We start from the raw sequence: 12108 nt of genomic DNA, 5'->3' as shown, positions 1-12108 counted from the left end.
TCCCTTATGTTGGTTATCAGTGGTAAGAATGTTCCTTACATTGGTGATCAGTGAGAAGAATGTTCCTTACATTGGTGATCAGTGGGAAGAATGTTCCTTACATTGGTGATCAGTGAGAAGAATGTTCCTTACATTGGTGATCAGTGGGAAGAATGTTCCTTACATTGGTGATCAGTGGGAAGAATGTTCCTTACATTGGTGGTCAGTGAGAAGAATGTTCCTTACATTGGGGATCAGTGAGAAGAATGTTCCTTACATTGGTGATCAGTGAGAAGAATGTTCCTTACATTGGTGATCAGTGAGAAGAATGTTCCCTACATTGGTGATTATTGGGAACAATGTTCCTTACCCTCACAGACGGCTAACAATCATTGGTTATGATTAAGGACCGGTAAAGTGGTGTGAAACGCATCAGCTATTGTGCTTTTATTCTGATTGTTATATGGACTAATTTTTCAATAAAGAGATTAATTTGGAGTGCGGCCATCCGGACTTCTTCTGCTCATATGTATTTGTATACTGAGCCAGCACCCTATCCGTGCGGGGGAGGTGAGAATTTGGAATTGATATCCTGAGCGCTTTACCATTTAAATAACAATCATTGGTGTTTACTTACATAAAAAATGCAAAAACAATCTCCACTGGTCTCATGCTGCTGACTGCTAGGTGGTGCCAGAATTGTGCAGGCACAATTATGCAGAACAAGCTGCTACTGTTGAAGGAGCCCCTAGTAACCTTTGGAGGAAACTTAAGAGTTTGTAGAACCCTGTTTAAAAAAAGGCTGATCTATATCATTTTAGCCCAAAACACACTGTATAGTCATCAGGGGCTGTTTATGGACTTTTGGTAGGAGGGGTCCTCCTACCTTCCCTGAGCGGACAGGAAAGTGGTCCTAATGAATAATGCATTTTTTTGTGACAATGCACTGGCCCAATTCCAGGGTGGTCAGTTGGCACTAGAGGGTGGTATGATGACACAAAAGGTATGTACTGAAGGCTAACTCCTACATTCTTTATTTTATATGATTGTTTCACTCAAAAATACCCACAAAAGATACCTCCCCTTCTCCTACCATACAAAGACATCATACTTCAGAAATTGCAAATCTCGCACTTTTCACTGTGAGATCAGATCATCTAAACCAGTTGTCTCCAAACTGCGGCCTGCAGGCTGAATGTGGCCCTTAGCTTGCTTTTATCCGGCCCTTGGGGCACTAATATGAGGCACCATTTCTTCTATTGACAGTGGGGCATGATTCCTCTCATTGACACCAGCAATGGGGCACTATTACCCCCAGTGATATAAATGATGGGACACTCTTCCTCCCACTGACACCAATGATAGGGAACTATTCTTCCCACTGACACCAACGATGGGGCACTAGTCCTCCCACTGATCTGATAGCAAGGACAGAGCACTATTCCTGCCACTGACAACAATGAAGGGGCACTATTCCGCTCACTAATACCAATGATGGGGTGCTATTCCTTCCACTGACACCAATGATGGGGTGCTATTTCTCCCACTGACTCCAATGATGGGGTGTTAGTCCTTTAACTAGTACCAATGATGGGACACTATTCTTCCCACTGACACCAATGATGGAACAGTATTCCTTCCACTGACACCAATTATGGGACACTATTCCTCCTACTAATACCAATGATGGGGCGACTAGTCTCCTCCTAATGACTACAGGCGCCATGTAATATTTTTACTCCCACTGATGCCAGGGCATTTTGTATTCCCACTGGTTAGTCTGGCCCCCCCTGAAATCTGAAGGGGAGTACACTGGCCCCTTGCTTTAAAAGTTTGGAGACCCCTGATCTAAACTATAAAGTCTTATTACATTTTATTGCTAAGACTCGACGGAGAGCTCTGGTTAGCCTGTTATCGAACATGAACTTATCCTTTGAGCTGAAGAGTTTCCTGATGTTTGGCTGGCGGTATAGGATATGTCAGACAAGATCGCTACAGACACGTTTAGCTTGAAATAGTTAAAGCCACGGTAGAACGGGGACACGGTGAGAAGTCATAAATTCAGCAGTCGGCACCTGTCTCCCTAGCAGCTCACCAACAGATGAGACGGGACTCCTGGAGAAGCTCTGGATAAAACCAGTTCCTAAATAGTTGTGAAACATATGGAATTCATAACTCCCCATCATAACCCGCTGTTACTTCACATGTCATTGGGATTTGTACATGTGAAACATGCAGACAAACACAGGAATGGAGATAAATCAGATACAATGACTAATGGAGCAATAATACAAGACAGCGATAAACTGCCATAATCAGGAGGCTTCACCCGCTTACCAGGTCATGGATCTCTGAGCAGAAGACAGAATGGACCCCGATAATGAACGGCGTTGGGGAGCTTAAGACCTCGAGAAGCTGCGCTGGAAGGATTGGAATGTAGGGATAGCTGCAAGATAAAGACAGAGGGGTTAGAAGAAGGGTGATGAGGACCATGTGAAAAGAGCTTCCAATGAATTGCAAAGGGCCAGGTATCAGAATCCATATCAGATGGACACCCCTTGCATGCATTTTGTTTGCTGAAGCAAATTTTGGTCCATTATATCATGCAGAAGTATTGACAATCCCAATTAACATTATAAACATTATTTTCAACAAGAATCTTCCATGATGTATGTGCATGTAACTAGAGTTGCCACCTCATCCCTTTAAACCCGAATACCTTTGAATTACACAGGTTCTGAGGCTAATTACATGTAGATAAGGCACCAAGTGAGTTTAATTACCACCTTAATCATCCTCAGAACCTGTGTAAATTAATATGTGTTCGGGTTTAACCACTTGCTTACCGGGCACTTAAACCCCCCTCCTATCCAGACCAATTTTCAGCTTTCGGCGCTGATGCACTTTGAATGACAATTGCGTGGTCATACAACACTGTACCCAAATGAAATTTTTATCATTTTTTCACCACAAATAGAGCTTTCTTTTGATGGTATTTGATCACCTCTGCGGTTTTTACTTTTTATTAAAAAAATGTAAAAAACTTAATTTTTTTTAAAAAAAAAGTTTATTTTTTTATATTTTGTTTTAAAAAATTTTAAACGGGTAATTTTTCTCCTTCATTGATGTACGCTGATAAGGCGGCGGTGATGGGCACTGATAGGCGGCAGTGATGGGCACTGATGGGTGGCAGTGATGGGCACTGATGGGTGGCAGTGATGGGCAGCACTGGCAGGTGGCACTGATTGGCACTACAGGTGGGCATTGATAGGTGGTACTTGTGGGCACTGATAGGTGGTACTTGTGGGCACTGTTAGGTGGCACTGTGGGCACTGTTAGGTGGCACTGTGGGCACTGTTAGGTGGCACTGTGGGCACTGTTAGGTGGCACTGTGGGCACTATTAGGTGGCACTGTGGGCACTATTAGGTGGCACTTTTATTGGGCACTGATGAGGCAGATGTGCCTCTTCCACTTGGGGACCGATGTCCCTCACATCTGATCCGGTGATCGGCTTTTTTTTCTACTCGCGCTGTCAGCGTGAGTAAAAAAAAAAACCGATTACCGATCTTTTGTTTACATCATGTGATCAGCTGTCATTGGCTGACAGCTGATCACATGGTAAGGGGCCGGGACCGGCCCATTACACAGATCGGTGATCAGCCGAGTCTCAGTGACTCGGTGATCACAACGCGCCCGGCGCGCGCCCTGTAGGGCGCGCGCAGGGAGCGTGCACAGGGGAGGACGTCATATGACGTCCTCCCGGGAATGTAGGTCCGCGCTGTAGCCGTCATTCGGCTATAGCGCGGATGCCAAGCGGTTAAAGGGATGAGGTGGCAACCATACATGTAACACATTTTATCCAAAAAACATACCTGTAAAAACCTCCCTTGTGTAGATCCCAAAAGCTCCGAGACTTCTGTTGGGTGCCGCAATCTTGGATGTCATGTGACACACTATAGGAGTGCTTCTCATCCACCAGGCTGTAGCCCACTGCTGGGCCATAGCCTCCCTCCTACCCAGGCCTTCAGCCAATCACAGATCCACTAACCTCCCATAGAGCCTCCCCTGCAGATCCCTTAACCTCCGCACAATGACACCCAACCTCCCATAGTGACCTCGGGTCCCCAGAGAGCCCCCAGTCCCCACACTGCCCCCTAGCTTAGGCATCTCCAATGCCGACCCATGGGCCGGATGTGGCCCTTTGCTTGCCTAGATCAGGCCCTTGGTGCACTATTTCTTCAATGGATATGATGCTCTTTTCCTTCCACTGACACAAAAAACGGAGCAGCTCCTCCTTCTTACTCCTACTGACCACTAAGCTTTTGGCATTGTTTATTCCCACTGAAGCTGGTGCATTTTCTACTCCCACTGGCCACAGTCCAGCCCCCCTAAAGTCTGAAGGACAGTAAACTGGCCCTTTGTTTTGAGACCCCTGCCCTAGCTTAAAGCATAGCTTCCAGCCCCCCTATAGTGCCTTCAACCTCTTACAGTGTCCTACAATGCCACCCCCCCAGTACCTGCAGTGCACTCCAATCTACCACATTGTCCCAGGAAAGTGCCCAGCCCCCTGGAGAGACAGACATCCCATCCACCACAGTTGTCCTCCAGTTCCTTTTAGACTTTCAATACATATTTTGTATTCCCATAGTTTTATTGTGTTAGCATAAACTTAGAATAAACTTGGAAGAATTTTCCAGGCCCTGGTCTCAATAAGGTTGGCAGCCACTACTCTACAAAATTCCCTTTACTCCAACCTTGGTAGCTACATAAATGTTCATGTAAGGCAGTGCTGAGACAAGGTTATCCATTTTAAAGGTGATATCAACTGCACCAGCAGACTCAGAGCTGTCACTCATGTGACACTCTATAGTTTTTCCCTTTCGCTCATCTCCCAGCAGCTTCATAAGAGGTTAAGTGGGGAGGGGCGGAGGAGCTGGGCCAGCACCGAAGGTAATTAAACACTCCTAAATAATAAGAGGACTATGACATAGAAGGAGGGAGGGGGCTGTGCTAGAGAATTTGGAATCTTCCTTGAGTGATTACATTTTCTATGAAGTTCAGAGGCACAAGTTAATAAAAATAATCTATGTAATGGAAAAACATTGCATAGGGGCCGCTTGGATAGGATCTGTCCATCACTGCATAATTTGTTGGTGCTATAAAGAGTAGTGTAAAAAAAATAAGTACTTGCTGCCAAATCTTCTTTTTCTTTGAGTCCATTGAGTATACAGAAATTCATTAAAAGCTGGGGTATACTGCCGCCTACAGGAGGTTGGGCACTAGCAAAAAATGTAACTCCTGTGTCCCTCAATGGACAAAAATAGTTTAAAGTTACAGTTGCGTACATAAGTTTACATACCCTGGCAGAATTTATGATTTCTTGGTTATTTTTCAGAGAATATGAATAACACAAAAACTTTTCTTTCACTCATAGTTAGTGTTTGGCTGAAGCCATTTATTATCAATCAACTGTGTTTACTCTTTTTAAACATAATCACAACAGAAAGTGCCCAAATGACCCCGATCAAAAGTTTAAATACCCTGGTGATTTTGGCCTGATAACATGCACACAAGTTGACACAAAGGGGTTTGAATGGCTATTAAAGGGTAACCATCCTCACCTGTGATCTGTTTACTTGTAATTAGTGTGTGTGTATAAAAGGTCAATGAGTTTCTGGACTCCTGACAGACCCTTGCATCTTTTATCCAGTGTTACACTGACGTTTCTGTATTCTGAGTCATGGGGAAAGCAAAAGAATTGTCAAAGGATCTGCGGGAAAAGGTAGTTGAACTGTATAAAACAGGAAAGGGATATAAAAAGATATCCAAGGAATTGAGAATGCCAATCAGCAGTGTTCAAACTCTAATCAAGAAGTGGAAAATGAAGGGTTCTGTTGAAACCAAACCACGGTCAGGTAGACCAAGTAAAATTTCAGCCACAACTGCAAAGAAAAACCCACAAATAACTTGGTGATACAGGACTCTCTGAAAAAAACATGTGGTGTGCCTGTTTCAAGATGCATAAAAAGGAGGCACTTGAAGAAAGATGGGCTGCGTCGATTCGCCAGAAGAAAGCCATTACTACGCAAATGCCACAAAGTATCCCGCTTACAATATGCCAAACAGCACAGAGATAAACCTCAAACCTTATGGCACAGTAGTTTGGAGTGATGAGACCAAAATTGAGCTTTTTGGCCACAATCATAAGCGCTTCATTTGGAGAGGAGTTAACAAGGCCTATGATGAAAGGTCCACCATTCCTACTGTGAAACACGGAGGTGGATTGCTGAAGTTTTGGGGATGTGTGAGCTACAAAGGCACAGGAAATTTGATCAAAATTGATGGCAAGATGAATGCAGTATTTTATCAAAAAATACTGGAGGAACATTTGCATTCATCAGCCAGGAAGCTTCGCATGGGATGTACTTGATCCAAAACACAAGCCAAGTCGACCTGTCATTGGCTACAGCAGAATAAAGTGAAGGTTCTGGAGTGGCCATCTCATTCTCCTGACCTCAATATCATTGAGCCACTCTGGGGAGATCTCAAATGTGCCGTTTATGCAAGACAGTCCAAGAAATTACAGGAACTGGAGGCTTTTTGCCAAGAGGAATGGACAGCTTTACCATCTGAGAAGATAAAGAGCCTCATCCACAAATACAACAAAAGACTTCAAGCTGTCATTGATGTTAAAGGGGGCAATACACGGTATTAAGAACTGGGGTATGTAAACTTTTGATCAGGGTCATTTGGGTAGTTTCTGTTTTCATTATGATTTAAAAAGAGTAAACACAGTTGATTGATAACAAATGGCTTCAGCCAAACACTAACCATGAGTGAAAGAAAAGTTTTTGTGTTATTATTCATATTCTCTGAAAAATGGCCAAGAAATGATAAATTCTGCCAGGGTATGTAAACTTATGAGCACAACTGTAATTTCAATTTCATTTTTTTTATATAGTTTCCAAGTTGATGTTTAGTGTGTGTGTATATATATATATATATATATATATATACATATACATACACACACACACAGATACATACACACAAACGTTGTAGCATTACTTAGGACTCTGTAATAAATAGGGCAGTACGTGTTTGTTTACTTTAAGCTCACCTGTACTTCAGAGGGTACATGAGCGCTTCTAACGCCCGGCTTGCATCGCTGAGACGCTGGAAACTGGAGGAATGGAAGAGGACTTTGTTTTCGGTAAGCACCGCACAGAGGAGGCTGAGAACGTTTTGGATTCCTAAAAGAAACAACCAGCACAAGAGTTTTCAGAAAAGAATGCAAATTCCAAAGCAATATCAACCCAATCTGCAAACAATAACTAGATAAAGGAATGTGTTGGAAGACCGACTGGAAAATCTGTATCAAGCCCAGGCAATCTGGGGTCAATAGGTGGGAGGAGCCCTCGCCAAAACGGTTGAGCAGGCTACCCCAATGGGCAGCATCTAAAAGGCACCGTGGTGTTGTCATAATGAACTGACAAGGTTTGTTTGACTTCTTTTGTGCAAAGTGCCCATGGGAATTAAAGCGCTACTAAAAAAAAAAAAAAAAGGCAAATTCTTAAAAAGCAATTCCACGATATAAATAAAAACATTCGAGGGAGCTACTAAAGGTATCCTGTATATGTCTGAGCTGTACTAAAGTCAGAAAGTGTACTCGGTTTACTGTAAGCTCAGTTCAGTATAATCCCCTGCAGAATACACACACACACACACACAACACTATACTAGATCAGTAAGAGGGCAACAGGAATGTACTTCCTGCAGTCTGCACAGTGTAACTTAATGCATCCAGCATCACAAATCACATTACAATTTTCCAGGGTAATTCTGAATCTAATTAGTGCTTCTGAAGACTCTCTTAGTATGGACAGTTTTTTAATTTCATGGCCTCGGTGTGAGAGGCAGCATATAGGATGCTCCAGGATCACCAGCTGATGTGCTCTCCAGGATCATCAGCTGACGTGCTCCAGGATCATCAGCTGACGTGCTCCAGGATCACCAGCTGACGTGCTCCAGGATCACCAGCTGACGTGCTCCAGGATCACCAGCTGACGTATGTCAGGATCACCAGCTGACGTATGTCAGGATCACCAGCTGACGTATGTCAGGATCACCAGCTGACGTATGTCAGGATCACCAGCTGATGGGCTCCAGGATAACCAGATTACAGACCAAAGGGGGTTGTGTGGACTGGTAGTAGTAGTAGGGACAGGTGACCTCAGCACTCCAGAGTGGGGAGACTACACATTCCACCATGCCTCTGCCTCTGAGATTAACCTACCAGCATGTCTTTGGAGTGTGGGAGGTAAAAAAAAAAAAAAAAAAGTACCCATGGGAATTAAAGCTTTAATAAATGCTATAAAAAAAAAAAAGTAAAAACATTCGGGGGGAGCTACTAAAGTAATCCAGTGTAGGTCTGAGCTGTGCTAAAGTCAGAAAGTTCACTTGGTTTACTGTAAGCTCAGTTTAGTATAATCCCCTGCAGTATACGCACACACAGCACTATACTAGATCAGAAAGAGGGCAACAGGAATGTACTTCCTGTAGTCTGCACCGTGTAACTTAATGCATCCAGCATCACAAATCAAATTTGAATTTCCAGGGCAATTCTGACACTCAGTGGTGCTTGTGAAGAATGTCTTAGCTTGGGCAGTTTTTATTTTAAATTTCGGGGTCTGTGTGTGTGAGAGGCAGCAGGGTGCTGAGGTGCTCCAGTCCCTCCAGCTGAGGTGCTCCAGTCCCACCAGCTGAGGTGCTCCAGTCCCACCAGCTGAGGTGCTCCAGTCTCACCAGCTGAGGTGCTCCAGTCTCACCAGCTGAGGTGCTCCAGTCCCACCAGCTGAGGTGCTCCAGTCCCACCAGCTGAGGTGCTCCAGTCTCACCAGCTGAGGTGCTCCAGTCTCACCAGCTGAGATGCACCAGTATAACCGGATTACAGACCAGAGGGGGTTGTGTGGACTGGTGTAGTATTAGCACAGATAGACAATCTCAGCACTCCAGCTGTGGGGAGAATACAAATCTCACCATACCTCTGCCTCTGAAAATAACCTACCAGCATGTTTTTGGAGTTTGGGAGGAAAAAAAACCCCATGCAAACTTCGTGCAAATAGGGTCATGTTTAGGATCAAAACCAAGGATTCAGACTCTGCCTAATAGAGCTGAATAATGGGTGTGCTCAATGGTCTCACCACAAGACTACCTGAAAGGATCTGTCTCATCAAAAACAAGAGATACCCTGCAGTCTCTAACATTTAGAAACCCACAAAATGCTACTGGCAGCCAGAGATTGTGATCCAAGCTGCCTAGGCTTTATTGAACGATAGGGAAGAAAGAGGTATTTTTATATTTAACATAATGTTGTTTAGTAGCCAACGTATGTCCTACTGATCTACGTGAAGTTTGAAATGTATGGACAGGTTCACAGGACTGTACCTAAAACAGAAAGGGGGTGCTGCTGGAACTTGTAGTCTGCTGACTAAACATGCTTTACAATCTTAAATTATACAATGTGCTTCATATACAAGCATATCGCCGTGACACGTTCTGTTTCTGATTGTCGAGGAATTTTGCGAGTAAGCAGAATCTAAAAACAGACACGAGCCTTTCCGCCGATTCATCTTTTAATCTGAAACGTCGTAAGGGAAAACAATTCCGGTACAATGGAAAAGTAAACAAGACTGTTTCATCCGAGTCATATAGAACCGCGGAGACGTTAATGTGATTAGGACGCAGCTCGGGACGCCGCGATTCAGCATATGGATTATAACAAATGCCGTTTTAAACCTGGCTTTCCGCTGGAGAGTATACAAAAAAACAAATACTGCGGCAAGATAGAGTGGAGGAAAAATGTGACATTATCCCACGCAGCACAATAAAAAATAAATAAAATAAAAACAGATATTATGTTTTATATTACAGTATTATATTACACAGCAAAAATTCCCTCTTCAGTATGACCGTGACACAGAACAGACTGTGAGGAGGTCAGCACATCCTAAACCGATACTTCATCCCGGGAGGCTGAACCTATTGATCCTTCTTTTTTCTTGGTAACCCCACTGGTGGTATTTTTTATCTGGGTTCCCCCCGGCTGCAGCTCTATGTGGAGGATGCAGCAAGAAGGGTGAAAGGGGTGTCAGAGCCCAGGAAAGTCATAGGGAGATATCAGGCAAAGAGCATGGGAACAGTTAAAGGGTAACACCACTTTTATGGGGGAAAGAATAATCATCTGGGGTCCACCATATTTTTTGGTAAGAGTATCCACTTCATTTGTCTATTGAAAAATAACTACAGACAACCCATATGTGACCGAAGACACCCTCACAGGAGGAACCTATTTTGTCACAATATTGTGGACTTTATACGCTTCACTGATTTAATTTTTATTTTAATGTTTATTCAGCTCACTGCTTTTCTCTAGCTTTGTTTTGGCTCTGGTACACTTGTATATTAGTTGGCCATAGCTGTATCGTGTCTAGGGCACACACTGGTAAATTTTCATTTGGCGCTACACTATCACTTTTATATTTTAGATTACTTGATTTGATTGTAGCCGTATTAGTGCAATTGTGACAGAGAAAATTGAGTACTGTCCGTGATACTTTTTTTATTTGCACTAACATACAATTTTTCAGGACAAGCTTTCGGGGTATGTCCCCTTCTTTAAGGTCCAAGCATTACTGATATTTTAGATTGAACAGTACTGACTGGCATATTCAAGGCTTTGGATATCTTTTTATATCCCTTTCCATCTTTGTAAAGTTTCATTACCTTCTTACGCAGATCTTTTGACTGTTCTTTTCTACCTCCTACCAGGCTAAGTGTCTAGCCTGCTTAGTGTATCCATGTGTTTTATACATTTATACATAGACACTAATTGTGATTTAAAAAGCCACAAATGTGGGAAATTAACCTTTAATTGCCATTTTAACCTGTGTGCGCCACCTTCTGTGTCTGTACCAAGGCCAAACATTCCAGGGTATGTAAACTTTTGATCAGGGTAATTTGGGTAGTTTCTGTTGCGATTATGATTTAAAAAGTAAACACAGTTGATTGATAATAAATGGCTTCAGCCAAACACTAACCATGAGTGAAAGAAATGTTTTTGTGTTATCATTCATATTCTGCAGACATGAAAAAAAGAGATGGTCAACGATTGCACACATGATACAAGAGATGGTCAGAGACTGCGGACATGATACAAGAAATGGTCAGAGACTGCGGACATGATACAAGAGATGGTCAGAGACTGCGGACATGATACAAGAGATGGTCAGAGACTGCAGACATGATACAAGAGATGGTCAGAGACTGCAGACATGATACAAGAGATGGTCAGAGACTGCAGACATGATACAAGAGATGGTCAGAGACTGCAGACATGGTACAAGAGATGGTCAGAGACTGCGGACATGATACAAGAGATGGTCAGGGACTGCAGACATGATACAAGAGATGGTCAAAAACTGCAGACATGATACAAGAGAGGGTCAGAGACTGTGGACATGATACAAGAGATGGTCAGAGACTGCGGACATGATACAAGAGATGGTCATAAATTGCAGACATGATACAAGAGATGGTCAGAGACTGCGGACATGATAAAAAGAGATGGTCAACGATTGCAGATATGATACAAGAGATGGTCAGACTGCAGGGATTAAAAAAAAAAATGGTTGTCAGCCATTGCAAGCATTCTATAAAATCGGCCATAAGTGGATGGAACCTCGGCTGGTTCAGCAGGGACCAGTCGAGATTCGATCCATTATGGGCAGGCTGGTTGTACTGAAGTTGATCCATTGATTGACTTCAGTACAACCAGCCAGTTGGATTTTTTTTTCCATGTGATCACTGCTGGCAGCTATAGCTGCCAGCAGTGATCATTGTGTTCTTCCGGCAGGGAAGGCCCCCCCGCTGGCAAAACACAATAGTGGTGGGGGAGGGATTCCTGCATCAACACTGACTGTTGATGGGGAAATCAAGCAATTTTCTTTCCTTCCACTCGCAAATCTACGTGCTGCTTTAGAGTTGTTGGAGACTGGAGACATACTTCAGGAGTCTTAGACTGGAGACAAATTACATGGGAATGCTACAGATCACTATTATAAACAGGA

The 12108-nt window shown here is 43.3% G+C and overlaps 1 protein-coding gene across 4 annotated transcripts in view; it reads right to left on the bottom strand.

Moving 5' to 3' along the window:
* The window catches only part of SBF2 (SET binding factor 2), a 514395-nt gene that overhangs the window by 202513 nt on the left and 299774 nt on the right, over positions 1-12108 (bottom strand). For all 4 annotated transcript variants that reach the window (XM_073604094.1, XM_073604095.1, XM_073604096.1 and 1 more), the window contains exons 7-8: positions 7101-7233; positions 2317-2425 (exon numbers count right to left, since the gene is read on the bottom strand). In XM_073604094.1, coding sequence (XP_073460195.1) covers positions 2317-2425; positions 7101-7233 — 242 coding nt within the window. The remainder of the gene's footprint in view (positions 1-2316; positions 2426-7100; positions 7234-12108) is intronic.

The sequence above is a fragment of the Aquarana catesbeiana genome, linkage group LG11 (genome assembly GCF_042186555.1).
Source record: "Aquarana catesbeiana isolate 2022-GZ linkage group LG11, ASM4218655v1, whole genome shotgun sequence".
Lineage (NCBI taxonomy): Eukaryota > Metazoa > Chordata > Amphibia > Anura > Ranidae > Aquarana > Aquarana catesbeiana.
This window is presented reverse-complemented; position numbering and strand designations above follow the sequence as displayed.